The following is a 15,717-nucleotide window of genomic DNA, read 5'->3' as shown; positions in this document are numbered from 1 at the left end:
TTAACAAATATTAATCTAATATCCTACATTTTACTTTTGTTTGTATGTTAATCCGTTGATGTGTACTTACAATAAATAATTAGTAAATTAATTACTCAAATTTGGATCCACGTCACAAACACTCGTATTTATATTGATTAAGGATGTAATTGGGGCGTTTTTACCTAAAAAAAAATCATCCTAACAATAATTAATTAACTGGCATATACCGTTTCGTCCGAGCTGACGCTACATCATGAAAGGCGTGGATGGTCATCCGCGTCTTACCCGAGCTGGTGCTACACAAGGAAAGGCGTGATTCGTCATTTGTTCCTTTCTAGGGTATCTGACACGCGCCTGTAAGGCGCGGATAACCATATTTTATTATTGGTTTCGAATTTCTCGACCTTTAAACTCTCTCTTCGCCTATAAATAACACTCTTTCAACAGTAAACATCACCACATCAATTCCTCATATATTTACTTCAAAGTTCCTTCGATCTTTTGTTGTAAGGTAATTTTTTAATTAATTATATTTATTTTATATATGATTATTTGAAAAACATTTATTGTACTAATTATTTTCTATTATTTTACGGTTATAAAATTAGAAAGTTGGATCATACGTTGAGACATTTTTACCGATACGATAACAATATACAATTATATTATTTAAATTATTGTGAAAATTTTTAAATTTTTTATTAGGTTATATTTTAATTCATATACTATATATTTAATTATGTGTATTTAAGCAATTGTTTTTTCATATATAAGACTCTCAATTTTTCAAACTCTTAGAATGACGCATATTTCAACTATTGTTTACTATGATGGAGAAATTCGGGAAGATGGAACCGGTGTCGCGATCACATCAGATCATTCTGTAAAAATATTCTTCAAGAGAAACATAACTCTTGAGGATATGATAACGTAGATTTCAAGGAATGTTCATGTTGGAAGTACTAGAAGATTGTCCTCGCTTAAGTACAGATTTCCAACATTAGTGTTTTCATTAACTTATACAGCGTTTGAACTATCAAACGATGACGATGTTGCAATGATGGTTGATTCTCAAAATCATTATTCAGACGCCGATACATAGATGTATGCGAAATTTGTTGAAGTGCGTGTTGTTCATGCTATGTCATTATGTTCCCACTATGGGCTAGCTCAACAAGCTGATCAAGTTGAGAGCCCAACTACAGTAATGTGTAATGATTTTAACGCCAAAATGGGAAATCTGTATCATGGTGCCATCCCATCAAGTTCAATGGGGAGATATTCATCAGCAACTTCTTACGATCTGTATTGAGGCGACTCCACAAACAATCCATATGGCAACATCACATCTAGTTCAAGGGGAAGTCATTCATATGCCAATTTCTTTGACCTGAATATGGAGATGCCCTCGACGTAGTAATCTGTGCAGTACTCATTTAATACAATGCCTTCAAGCTCTAGGGGAAGGCATTCAACTGCGAGCTTTTTCGACCTCAATGTCGAGATGCCTTCAAGTTCAAGGGGAAGGTATGCAACTACTAACTTGTTCGACCTAAATGTTGACAGCGTAGAAGAACCCTCATCTTCACTAGAAGAACCTCTTCGTGAGTCAGGTGCTGAGACTAGACTATTCGTTCACCCAGAATCATCGCAGTTCAACATAGACTCCGATGATGATGATGTAGATGAAGTTCCCATAAATACGATACACACTAAACCTCCAGCACATATGTATGAAGTTGACTATGATGCAACGTACAAGCGCATGTCAGTGAATATGGATTTAACTTATTAGTCAATGATTGTGAGTTATATAAAGGAAAAGATTTTTCATGCAAAGAAGAAGTGATAATGGCAATTAAGAATTACAATATTCATAATTTTGTTCAGTCCAGAGTCGATCGCTCTACCACCGAAAAATATGTCTTTCATTGTGTACAATGTGATAATGGATACAATTGGATGGTTCGTATATCGAAGAGGAAGAGGAAAAACAATATATAGGAACTAACGATATACAACGGTCCTCACACATGCTGTGCTTGAGGGATAAACCAGGATCATCCAAACTTGGACTCTGACATGATCTGCCAAGCCATCATGCCCATGGTAAAAGCAAACTCTCATTATGATTATTGCCCATGGTATACCGTCTCATAGAGAAAAAACATGAAAAGCAAAGCAGAATGTCATTAAAAAACTTCACGACGAATGGGATGCATCTTACAACGAACTACCAAGTTGGTTTAGGGTGGTGTGCATATTGAATCTTGGGATAATTATAGCCTTCTAAACTTGCCATGCATACCACAATGATTGAGTTCTTCACGATCGATGCCAATTCTACCAGTTTTTTTGGACTTACCCACAATGTATTAATGCTATGAAATACTGCAAGCTCGTAGTCCAAATCGACGGGACATTCTTGTATGGAAAATACAAGCTAATTTTACTATTGGCAGTCGTCCAAGATGGTAATCACAACATACTTCCAATTGCTTTTGCCATTGTTGAAGGAGAAGATACAGATTCTTGGACTTTTTTTTTCCAAAACTTACATTTACATGTTATCACGAGGGAAAAAATATGTGCCATATCAGATCGCGGAGTTGGGATCAAAGCATCAATGGAGTCTTTGGGTCTAATGTGACAACCACCTTATGTCCAATATCGGTACTATATCCGACACATTGATGCAAACTATCATGGAACGTTCAAGAAGAATGATGAGCATCAATTACTTGTGCGCATGGGTATGTCAAAATGCTATTTTTTTGTCAATCATTTTATTTTTTTATGGAAACAAAGTTAGTAAGTTTCACATTTGATGCTCAGGTTACGAACTATTACCTCAAACATTTTAGTCAATGCTTCAAGAGTTGTAGGGAAAGAACGAGGAATGATACAATTACATCAGCCTCATCAATAAAGAAATGTGGACAAATGCATATAATGGTGGATATCGATATGGACACATGACGACCAACTTGGCTGAGGCTATCAATTCGACCTTAAAGGGGTACATCATTTACCAATAAAGATTTTTGGTAAAAAGACATATTTTCTTTTGGGGGTGTTTTTTTGTAAAGCTCGGGAGACAAGCTCAAACTTGGATACAAAATGATCATGTCTATCACCCTAGATTAATTACAAATCTACAAAAAAAAAAAGAATTACTACATCAAATGGAATGTCTGTAACAAGCTTCTCTAGAACCCATGAATTATTTCATGTCACAGAGATTCCGCGACCTCTTCAAGGGATTTAAGCTAACTTGTTCAGAGTTAATCTACGAGACAGATGGTGCGACTGTGGGTTTTTTTAAGCTCTGAAGTATCCATGCTCTCATGTCATAGCAGCTTGATCGCATACCCGTTAAGACTATAATCTTTTTGTGGATCCCGTATACCTACTATCAGAAGTGTTTATGGTATATATGAATTTGAGTTCCCCCTCATAGGTAATGAGAAAGACCCTAATGAGGTTCATAATTGGCTTCTGATTATATCGGATCTGTCCTTATTGAGGGAGCTCGGTCGTCCAAAATCCACTCGAATTCATTGTGATATGGATATTCGGAAAACGTTTAGAGAAAACAAAAGATGTAAGCATTGTAGAAACCCAGGACACAGTAGGAAAAAATGTGCATCTCTTTTGTCATCAAGTAACCTTTGATGTTGTGCTTGATATAGTTGTTTTTTATGAATGCTAAGTTTCTGTAATTTAATTTACTTTAAGTTAATGACATTTGAGCATCATCGATTAATTAAACAAGAAAATGATACAAGAAAATGGATTAAAAAACACTAAATAATAAAAGTATTCGCTTGAATTAAGTAATAAAAAATAAACAAAATAAATTAAGTAATAAAAGGTAAATAATTAAAAAAATTCAATTGTTGGTAAATAAAAAAAGTTAAATACAAAAATAATAAAATGTATGAATCTATCGATTTCTGCATTTTGAATGTGTTCCGTAGGGCGGTGGCTGTTTGTATCAAGGAGAATTTCTTCGTATAACTTGTTCTGAATCCCCACTCTCATCATCATCATCATCAAGAGCATATACATTTTGTTGATAAGGGACGAATGACGATGTAACACCTCCATAAAATAAAGAACTGGAGGTGTATAACTAAATATCCCACCACTCATATAAAACTGAGAAAACTGTGAAAAGACCGACATCGACGAGTGAGAAAAATGTACAGAAGGTGATGTGCGGCGGCCATCGATGGTGAAGCTGGACCAGTCAAATAACCAGTATATGAACCCCAATTTGGATATGCAAACATGAAACTAAAATATCCACCAGGAGGGGTCATATAACTCTACGGTGGCGGCGGCATTTGATATGGTTAAGATGCCATCTAAAATGACTGCGGAATATACAGTGATATAAATAGTGACTGTTGTAAAGGTTTCGGTACTGAAGCTGAGGATGAACCGGAAGCGTTTGATCTTCGTCCACGAGTCAGGGGACGATGATGTTGTGACGGTGGACGTCTTTACCGACGTCGATGAATGTTCCCACCTCGTGCTTCCTCAGAAATCAGGAACGGTTTTCCGTTCCTGTTGAACCACTCGTAATAACCATCTGCAACCGTCAAATGGTCCACATAAATGGGTTCTGTACTGGAATGCACCCACGTCGATCCTCACATATCATTACCCACTCATAGTGCTTCAGTAACCATTCTACTTCTTTTTTGTCGCATCGATTGATGTTATGCAAATCGTTGAGATTTTTAGGTGCTTCCAGAATTGATTGTACAAAACCAAATTGGCGAAGCACACGATCAGTGGGATGCCACTTGACAATCACATAATATATCAAAGGGACCACCGCTATTCAGACATCTAATGGGCCCCCTTAAGTCGTGTGGGATGCTAATCCTCATCTCTTCAGTACAATAAGGGGCTCATTCAAACTAAAACATATATAAAATTCTTATCAAAATAATAATCTAATTATATAACGATAATTAAAAGTAGATTTTGTTATTTAAATATATACTTCTGTGTCAACCTTCTGATCAATACGTAGCCTAATTTCTTCTAATTCATTAGGTAAATCCCGATGATCTTCCATTGTAGTTGACCACCTATTCAATTAAATAATTTATATTATATACTAAATAAAATTATTAATATACGAAATCAATTTTGTAATTACTTCAATAATAGCAGGAAGACCAACATGTTTTTCACCATCGGACATAAAAAGGGTATGCGATGCCACGCCCAAGACTACAGTAGAAGGAGACACCCGCCAATATTTTTTTATAGTCAGTAGCTCGACATATTTCCCTATAGAGAAATGCTTAAACTGCCGAGCCCCAACTCTGTGTGCCAGCCTGATGAAAATCGGTGAGGTGACACAACCACATACAGTGAACTTGGTTGTGTGATTTGTCCAGCATCAGGAGCCCTCCTATCATCTATAGTATGCAAGCCCGTGCATTCATTTTAACCTGCTCCTCCGAGGAGTCGCTACTTAAATGTTTGAAAATTGTATCTAACCAATTTAACAGAATTCGACCACCGTTGAAATTAGGCGGGACGCCTCTAAGATACTCCTGGTACAATGAATGCCAGTCATCGTGTGACTTCCCATAAAGCACATCTCCATCTACCGGAAGCTCCAAATGAATGAAAACATCCTCCAGCGTAATTGTGTACTCTCTATACAGAAGATGGAATGTGTGTGTCTCTGGTCTCTACCGCTCGACCAATGCAGAAATCAGGTTGGATTCTAGGTTACAGTGCCCTTCGTATCTTTCTACGTAACTGAATCCAACCTCGACTAAATACGACCATATACGGGTTGGTATCCCTAACTTAAAATTACGGGTGAAGTGATATAATATACAATCTCTCCCCTAATTTAATAAATATTATAGAAATTAAAATATAAACTAATATTAAAAAACTTAAATAAATAAAATATTAACAATAATTAAAATTAAAATAGAATTTAAAAGTGTTACCGTATTAGCAAAATGCCTCGAGATATAATGTACATTTAAACGAAGTAGACCGCCTTCCATTTTATAACTGCAAAAAAAATAAAAAGTTAATATAATACAATTTAATAAAATATTAATTTATTGTAATATAGTAAAATATTTTTACATTCTAAATAGAATTTGATCAGGTTTGGGCTTTGAGAGGATTTAATAATTTGGTGTGTGTTTGAATGAAGAAGGGAGGAGGTATTTATATGGAGAGGGGAGGGGTTTGGTCGGATGGGGTAATTAATGTGGGATGTGTGAACGGTTGAAAATTAATTGGAAGGCGCACGTAAGATACCCCAGAAAGGCGCGGATGATGATCCGCGCCTTTCCTTATGTGATGTCAGCTCGGACGAAACCCTACAAAGACGCAGATAACGATCTGTGCCTTGTTATAAAGAGTGTTAGATCGATAAAATTTGGCGAAATGGTATATAACATATAATTAATTATTGTCATGGTGATTTTTGGGTAAAAACGAATATATTTGCTTAGTTTTATTATAAGAGAGAATATTAAAAGGCTATAGCACACTAACATATCAAATGACAGTAATTTTTATGATTCGAACCCACCACCCATTATGGTAAATAAAGAAAAAAAGGCTTAATATGAAAATTCAAGCTCATATTTTACTCTTTTTTTCCAAATAGGTGTTTAAACTATTTGTTGACTCATCAATGTGCCTAACGTTACAAACGATACTTATTTAGGTGTCTGGATCATAAACGGTGTTAATTTCTCCATTAAGTGGCACGTGTCACATTTTGTTAAATTTAAATTTTTTATTTAAAATTAAAAAAAATTAAAATTATATAATTTTTAAAAAATAAAACACAAAATTTGAAATAAATCCATCACTTTGAAAACCTACATTTCAACCCCTAAACCTACATCAACCGTCGCCTTTTTTCGTCGATGAAGCTCTACCCGACCTCCCCCGTGACCAAAACCCTATGAAATCGTGAGCGATCGACGATCGATTAATAACAAATCGATATTTTATACTCTGCGAACTCTAAGTTGAAAATCGCAATTCCGATAGCCAATCGACGGTAAATACGATGACATATGACTAAGAGGATGACAAGGGCTACGTCCGCGACGGTTGTTGTGGACAAAAAGGACGGCATCAGCGAGTTGAGATTAGGAGTTGAAGATTTTAAGGATTTGGGGGCTATTTTATAATTTAAGAGAAATAATTTTTTTATAAATATAATAATATTTCTAATATTTAAAAAATAACTTTCAAAATATCAAATTGTGACATATGTCACTTTACGGTGAAAATTAATGTCGTTGATGGCTCGAGCATCTAAATGGATAACGTTTGTAACGTTAGACACCTAAATAAAAAAATAATTTAGGTAACTATTAAGGAAAGTGGTATAGTGTGGTCACTTATTTTGGTATTAAGAAAAAAAAAAGTTAAATGTTGATTGAACAGTGACACCTACCCTTTTTCCATCAACGTTCTCCGCCTTTAATTTTTTTCTAGTGGTTCGCAGTCCGCAATCAATCCCCATCACTGCTCTCTTATAGTAGTAAGATTCCACGCTTATTGGGCTTTGAAATTCCGGCTTACCATCTCTCACAATTCAACCAACCATGGATTCAATTGGAGTACTCATGGCTTGTCCCATGAACTCTTACCTCGAACAACAACTCGATAAGCGTTTCAAGCTCTTCAGGTTCTGGACGGTGCCGGACAAATCATTGTTTCTGGCTTCTAACAAAGATTCAATCCAGGCGGTCGTCGGCAACGCCTCTGCCGGTGCCGATGCTGAGCTCGTCGAGGCGTTGCCCAAGCTGGAGATTGTTGCCAGCTTCAGTGTTGGGCTTGATAAGATTGATTTGGCAAAATGTAAAGAAAAGGGTATCAGAGTTACCAACACCCCTGACGTTTTGACTGAAGACGTGGCAGATTTGGCGATTGGGTTGATGTTGGCGGTGTTGAGGAAGCTTTGTGAGAGTGATCGGTACGTGAGGAGTGGCAAGTGGAAGAAAGGGGACTACGTGTTGACTACTAAGGTTCGTTCGTTAACATTTTTTCGCCTCATTGTGCAGTTTGGGTTTATTTGATAATATGTAGTTCGTTGAATTCGTCTCAATTTGTTAGTTTTTATGTTTTCGACTATTTTTTTCATGATATTAGTGTTTCTGGGTTGATCTTAGATTCTGTTGAATTCGTTTCTATTTGTTGGTTTTTATATTTTCAATTTTTTTTATGATATTGGCCTTTCTCGACTGGTCTATATTCTGTTGAATTTGTTCTAATTGATGATAAAATATTGTTGTAAAACTCAATGATACAATATGTGATATAATACATTTGATATATTGCGCTCAATGGTCATTGCTTCTGAAATTTCACCCTGTGATACTAATTTCCTCTATTTGTGTTTCAACATGATGACTATACTACATTAATTCTGAATGGTCTATTGTGATTTATACGATGAACTAAAATTTGAAGGCATGGTGAGCAAAAAGGGGAAAAAGTCTTTATAGTCCCGTTGGAAATTAGATTTGTAGCATATATATGGATTTGTTATTGTCTTATTTGGATTTTGGACATCCGTGTAAATACATGTTTGCATAAAACAATTATACACGAGTCTGTATTGTACTTCTGTGTGATCTGTGATTAGTAGAACTGGGGGAGCTAACAATCACGGTTCATATTCCCACCCAATTCTCAAATGATTGGCTCCTCACCTTTCTGCTTTTCTTGAGGTTTTAGTCTGTCGTTCATGTCATTGGGATGGTAAGTCTATAACTACTAGTTCCATTATTTCAGTTCACTGGGAAAGAAGTTGGCATTATCGGTCTGGGAAGGATTGGCATGGCAATTGCGAAGAGAGCTGAAGCATTTAGCTGCCCCATCAGTTACTACTCAAGAACCAAGAAACCCGAAATCAATTACAAATACTATCCGAGTGTTGTCGAGCTGGCTGCCCATTGTGATATCTTGGTTGTTGCTTGTCCACTGACTAAAGAGACCCACCACATTGTCAACAGGGATGTCATCAATGCATTGGGTCCAAAGGGTGTTCTCATCAACATCGGGAGAGGCCCCCATGTCGATGAACCCGAGCTGGTCTCTGCATTAGTTGAACACCGATTAGGAGGTGCAGGGCTGGACGTGTTTGAAAACGAACCCTATGTACCAGAAGAGCTTTTTGGGCTTGATAATGTGGTTCTCTTACCTCATGTGGGGAGCGGTACGGTGGAAACCCGGGAAGCTATGGCTGATCTTGTGATTGGGAACTTGGAGGCACACTTTCAGAAGAAACCACTGTTAACTCCTGTGGTTTAATGGTGCCAATGTTAGTTAATCGCCAACTTCAGATTGCTGCTCTCATTTGTATTTTCATGATTTTATGAACACTGAATGGCATAGATTATATGTAGATGATTGTAAAACCCTTCTTCCTGTGGGGTGAATGTTGTTTGGTTGCAAGTTGAAACTGGAATAAAAATTTAGGGATCCTTTTTGTTGACTCATCATTCAAATTGAATGAATCAAGTATTTACTGATCTCATATATTTTCCTTTTTATGATTAGACTAAACTTGTTCTAAGATGGAGGGATAAGTTGTTTTATCTGGGTGCGACTTAATAAATAAGAAGGATTGAATGTGTAATTACATAAATTTATTTAAGTACCATATTAACAATCCAAAATAGAGTAAATTTTCAGTTAGTTTAACCTATGTTTAAAAAGCAGCGTTGACCATAACCAAGATGTACAATGCAGTTCATTCTTTCAAAATACTCAAATCTGGACTAATTAAATTCATTTAATAAAATAAAAGACAGAAATGAAGGCCCACCGGCGTCCAAACTCCAAACAATTTTGACTGACAAAAATGTTTACACTAGCAAATCTCTCCTCAAATTTAGCGTCAGCTCCCCTTAATCCGCGTTACCAGCCTATCCTTTAAAAGCATGTTCCTCATTAAAGGGGGAAAAATGTACTCCCACAAAAAACCCAGAAAACCAAAAACATCACTTCCGCCACAGATCTGATCCAAAAACTTTCACATTTATTCAACCCCATTGCAAAATCATCCAAGAAAAAGAAAACCCTCCTTTGTAACGAGGTCACCATGCTTTCTACCAAAGACCCACTTCCAAATTCCTTCTTCTCACTCTCACCTTTGTTCTACTACTCTCTTCTACCATAAACATCAATGCCTCTGATCCCACCAGCTCTGAAGCTGATTCCGATGAACTTGAGCAGCTTTTAGCCCTGGATGAACAAGAAGATCAGCTACAACAAGACCAAGAGTCTATCAGTAGATTTTCAGAAGCAGAGGTGTTAAGTAAAGCACAAAGGATAGTTCTTGAACTCAACAGTGATATTTCCAAGAGGGTTATTGACGAGAACGAGTTTGTTTTGCTTTTGGGGTATGCTCCTTGGTGTGTGAGGAGTGCTGAGCTTATGCCCTACTTTGCTGAAGCTGCTACTTCTTTGAAGGAATTGGGAAGTCCAACTGTGATGGCCAAGCTTGATGCTGAAAGATACCCCAAGGTGGCTTCTTTGCTTGATATTAAAGGATTCCCTACTCTGCTTCTGTTTGTTAATGGCACTCCTCAAGCTTATAGGGGTGGATTTTCAGCGTAAGTTGCTCTTTTCTTTTATGTTGAGTTGTAAATTAATTTAGAGTGGATCATACGCTTTGGAGAACTCATATAATAGACAATTGTGCTTACTGTATTGTCCGGTTGATTTCTGATTTCAGGGAAGAAATAGTAATATGGGCAAGGAAGAAGACCGGTGTGCCTGTCATTAGAATAAGCACAATGAATGAGGCAGAATATTTTCTTAAGAAGTATCATATGTTTGTGATTGGTCATTTTGAGAAATTTGGGGTATGTTTACTTGAATCGTTTTACAGATCATGTATACATATAATTATAAGTCATTTTGAGAAATTTGGGGTATGTTTACTTGAATCGTTTTACAGATCATGTATAAATATAATTATAAGTTCTATGGTAAAGCCTGATTTTGGGTTATAAATTTCAATTATTGCCCAAGTTGGACACCTTAATAATGCAACCGTATTTTTTAATCCTTTGTTTGTAATTGGTCTTCTTGAAAAACTTGTTAGTTAAATCTTCATGTTTCTTGACTATTCTGTATGGCTGCGCTGTCTCTGCCTCTTCGGTAATATTGAACAACTTGCTATCTAAACTATTGACATTCTGGGTTATTCTGAAGTTATTCTGCAAGTGCAAATTCATAAATGACTGTTTAGAATATGTCGATAGCATGTAGGCACAAATATTGTGACAAGATAAGTCATCATTCAGGTTCATTGTGTTTGAATCGGAACTCTAGGTTCTTTACTATCATCTTCTTTAGTCCATTCTGTTATGTGGTATCAAAGTCTTCTTTGATGTCGAAAATAAGAGCTTGCAAGCATTCATTTATATGAATTATTCCTAAACACTTGATTCCCAAAAAACCTAGTTTCAATTCTGTTTTCAGATGATGACTACATTTACAAACACTCTTTTTGCTAAATCACTTTGATGTCAAGTGGGACCACAATTCTAGACTTCTGAATCTTTCAAATTCATATTGTTTATCCTTTGTTTTGATATATCTTCGACACCACCATCTTCTAAGGTGCATGACTAATATATTTAACATTGTCTTCTAGTGTCTTGAATTTGCTGATGCACTTGCGGAATTTAATTATCATGCTTTTTTTTCAGGGATCTGATTATGAAGAATTTGTAAAGGCAGCAATGTCTGACAATGAAATCCAGTTTTCTGAAACAAACAACATTGAGGTTGCAAAAGTTCTCTACCCTGGTATTAAAGCTACTAATTTCCTTGGGATTGTTAAAACTGAACCCGAAAGATACACCGCTTATGGTGAGTTCATAATCTGGAAAACTGCTTTTTGTGAATGATTTTTTAGTTATTTACTTTCTACTTTTCCTTCTCCTTTATTTGAGTGGCTCATATGTGAATATGCAAATTATTTTAACTTTGAAATTTTGAATCAGTGACTGTTAAGGAGTTAAAGGCTGTTAAGGAGGGTTTAAATTTCTTTCACTCAGTGAGAGGAGGTATTAAGGGTCGGTTGATTATAGAATCAGATTGTAAAATGGTAGTGGATTGGATTAAGAATGGATCTTGTTGTCCTGTTTTCTATGCCTCCATTGTTAGGGAGGTAGCTGTTAAACTCAAAGAAGTCGAGGGAGTTATTAGATGGGTGGCTAGGACAGCCAATAATGAGGCTGATGGGTTGGCTAAGTCTGGTATTGGTTAATTTTACTTTGTTGTTGGGGTATTTTATTTTGGGTTTTTAGGTTGTTTGTAAGGGTTTTATCTTGTTATTGTAAATCTTATGTATCTTTATTAATAAAGTTTAATAAATCAGTGACTGTAAACTTATGGCCTAATGACTTTCTCTGTTCTTGCCTTCTTTTTTTTTTGACTGCATATATCTCTCAACCAGAATCATTGACTAGATTAATAACTCATCTGTCTGGTTTTGCAGAAGGTACTTTTGAGATGGTGAACATTTTGCAGTTTCTGGACTACAACAAATTTCCATTGGTTACTAAATTGACTGAACTAAATTCAGTCAGAGTTTACTCCAGTCCTGTCAAGCTACAGGTTTCCATGCTTCTTGTCATTACCTTTGATTGTTTACTATGATCAGGGTTTCCATTTTCTTTTCCTTTCTGTGTATAAACATTTCATATTTCTTTTTCCAAATGCTAACTTATTCAAAGCACTGGTATAGCAGTGAAGGTATTGGTTGCAGATGGGATTGTTTGTAAAATTCTTAGGTTTTGCATAGTGATTGAAAATTTCTCCAGTGTATATGTAAAATTTTGTTTACAATTTGGTTAGTTTTACTACATCATTTATCCTGATGAGTTGATTTGGGCGTAACTGGAACAATGACTATCATTGAATTTTAGTATAATGTACTGAGAAACTAATTAAGATGAGACAATAATACAGAAGTCAATATGGGTCAACTTTCTGATATGTACCCTTTCTTTTATCTTTTATTTTCCGTTTGTGGTTGCATATTTTGGCCTTCATACAGTTGAATAAAGTTTTCACTGTATCTCTTGGAAACTAAAGTAGTATCTTGAATTTACCATGCCTTATCCATCAGGTATATGTCTTTGCAAAAGCTGATGATTTCAAGACTCTTCTTGAGCCTCTTCAAGACGTTGCTAGAAAGTTCATAACAAAGGTATTTAGATTGACTGCTTGACAGTCTGATATTTTGGTATGACTAGCTTCATGCTTTCTTTTTTCTCTTATGGTGCAGTTAATGTTTATTTATATCGACATCATGGATGAAAACCTTGCAAAGCCCTTCTTGACCTTGTTTGGGCTTGAGGAATCAAAGAACACTTTTGTGAGCTTTTCTTTCTTTTAAATGATAGTGATAGTGTTTTAACTATCTTATGTATCTATTTCGAAGAGTTTGACTGAACCTAAAATTGATGCAATTTATTTCTGTTTGCATGATAGGTGACAGCATTTGATAACAAAGGCACCTCGAAGTACTTGTTGCAGTCTGATCCAACCCCAAGCAACATTGAAGTAACGATTCAGCTCTATAGATTTCACCTTTAAGGAGCTATCTCTTCCGAAAACTAATATGGTGTTCTGAATTGGCCTTTACAGGAGTTTTGTTTGGGCCTTCTGGATGGTTCTATCTCAACATACTTTAAATCACAGCCAATACCAGATAATGTGAGTGTCAAACTTTATTTTGCCTCTCTTTTCTCTTGCATATTGTTTGACGGATATGATTTAGGCTCAGCTGCTTTGTCATTGCTGTCTTCTGTTTGAAACTATAATTTATTTCTGAATCTGCTTATACGCTTTTGAGTCTCTTCCAAAAATTTGAATGCTGTCAAAATTTTTCCATGCATTGAATGTTGTAGTTCTGTAATTCCATCAGTTCTTGTGAAAGTTGACGAAATGACAAAAATAAAATGTGAGTGTCATCGTTTGCATCATGTCGATGCAAGAAGTTCCTTTCTATGCACATCCGAAAGATATCTTCCATCTGAGCTCCTGAAATTTGAATTTAATATATATTCTAACATTTCCGACTCCTAATGAACTTTTGTGTTATGAAATTTGCAGAATAATGCAAGTGTACTAGCTGTCGTGGGAAAGACATTCGATGACTTGGTGTTGAACAGTTCCAAGAATGTTCTTTTAGAGGTATCAATCTTCTGGACCTTCCGTGCTTTTTTTAGCATATGCCAATGAGATATGCAGGCTAATTAATCCCATTAGAGCTGCATCTAAAAAAAGAAAATACAACTTTCAAGAAAAGAAAAAAGAAAATACAGGATGACTGGATTCACTGCACACGTGGCATCAATGCCCCTTACTCTTATATTTTTGGATACACGATTAGTTGATGGTAGTAATATGCAGCATTTTAACTATATCACCTGCCTATATATTAATTTAAATCAAAAGTGAAGTTTGTTGTGTAATATACCCTTCACTCTAAAAAGGTCTTATTTCATTGTTGCAAAACAGGTGTATACACCATGGTGCATCAATTGTGATACCACAAGCAAGCAGGTTGAGAAATTGGCTAAGCAATTTAAAGGTTTGGACAATCTAGTTTTTGCGAAGATTGATGCTTCTGCTAATGAACATCCCAAACTTCGGGTATGCATTTTTCTAAGCAATCAGTCAGCTTCCTATGCCTTAATTCTGAATACCCTTTTTTAGTTACCTCCAAAAGATAGCTTGATTGTCAAATGAGAGTCAGTTACCATGTTCGACATTCATTTCCGCAGTTGGACTGAAACTCCAACAAGATACTTGTGTTGTGTATCAAGTAAACATCTTTCATGCTTTTCTGATTAAATTGTTCTTTTTTTTGGGTGTGTTAGCTCTCATATACTTCATGGTTCTTAGTTTAGTGTCGGTAGAAAACCAAGGAAACGCATTAGTCACACGCGGAATCCTTTTGTTATTTTCCGTCACATTCAACATGGATTATACATTGATGACTGTAAGGTGTGATTCTTACTCGACATTGTTTATCATTCCAGATCGATGACTACCCGTCACTCTTTTTGTACAAAGCCGGTGACAAAGACAATCCGGTAACTGTTAAGAAAATTCACTTCATTTCTATTCTCTTATTTGTTTAGCACCGGATAGTAATCCATTTTTTTGTGCTTTACAGATCAAAGTTTCGACAAAATCTGGGTCAAAGGAACTAGCAGCCTTCATTAACAAACAAGTGAGACCCAGAGATCAAGCGGCCAAAGATGAATTATAGGGAATATACAGTGAAGATTACCTAAAAACTTTTATGGCAGCCCTCAAGGCCTCCCAAAATTATAGGGAATAAAGGGGCTCTTAATTTTTTACAATAGACGATAAATTTTTTAGGTCCAGATATTCTTCCATACATAGTGAGGGCGTTGGAAAGTTTTAAAACTAATAATCTGATTGTATTAATTTGACTAATTGATGCGTATGGAAATTATTGTTAAAGCAACAACACAACAAAGAACAACAACAACAAACCCTCTGTCATTTCTTTTCATAATTTAGAGAAATTTGTCATTCAAACCCCAAACCCTACTTCAGATAAATGGCAACCCATATACCATGGACTATGAAGCAATTCACATGAATTGTAAGGAAAGGAGCCCACCTAACCAAATTTTCTAGGACCATTCAAAA

General features: G+C 35.9%; 2 protein-coding genes across 2 annotated transcripts; both read left to right on the top strand.

Annotated features, from left to right (window-relative positions):
• Window positions 1–7,542: 7,542 nt before the first annotated feature.
• LOC120193985 (hydroxyphenylpyruvate reductase-like) lies at window positions 7,543–9,465 on the top strand. The gene is made up of 2 exons (XM_039196393.1): window positions 7,543–8,027; window positions 8,797–9,465. The coding sequence occupies exons 1-2, from the start codon at window positions 7,605–7,607 to the stop codon at window positions 9,313–9,315; spliced, it is 942 nt and encodes a 313-aa protein (XP_039052324.1). The 5' UTR covers window positions 7,543–7,604; the 3' UTR covers window positions 9,316–9,465.
• Window positions 9,466–10,098: 633 nt separating this feature from the next.
• LOC120193983 (protein disulfide isomerase-like 1-6) lies at window positions 10,099–15,529 on the top strand (the record flags this gene model as incomplete). Its single annotated transcript, XM_039196392.1, has 12 exons — window positions 10,099–10,622; window positions 10,745–10,874; window positions 11,727–11,889; window positions 12,521–12,639; window positions 13,154–13,234; window positions 13,313–13,402; window positions 13,519–13,590; window positions 13,675–13,743; window positions 14,143–14,223; window positions 14,551–14,685; window positions 15,075–15,128; window positions 15,212–15,529. Coding segments are annotated over 12 exons (1,614 nt in total), but the record flags the coding sequence as incomplete, so codon positions are not given.
• Between the last annotated feature and the right edge of the window lie 188 nt (window positions 15,530–15,717).

The sequence above is a fragment of the Hibiscus syriacus genome, unplaced genomic scaffold (assembly GCF_006381635.1).
Source record: "Hibiscus syriacus cultivar Baekdansim isolate YM2019G1 unplaced genomic scaffold, ASM638163v2 tig00116997_pilon, whole genome shotgun sequence".
Lineage (NCBI taxonomy): Eukaryota > Viridiplantae > Streptophyta > Magnoliopsida > Malvales > Malvaceae > Hibiscus > Hibiscus syriacus.
The sequence above is the reverse complement of the archived record's forward strand: the minus strand, read 5'-3'. Positions and strand labels throughout refer to the sequence as shown.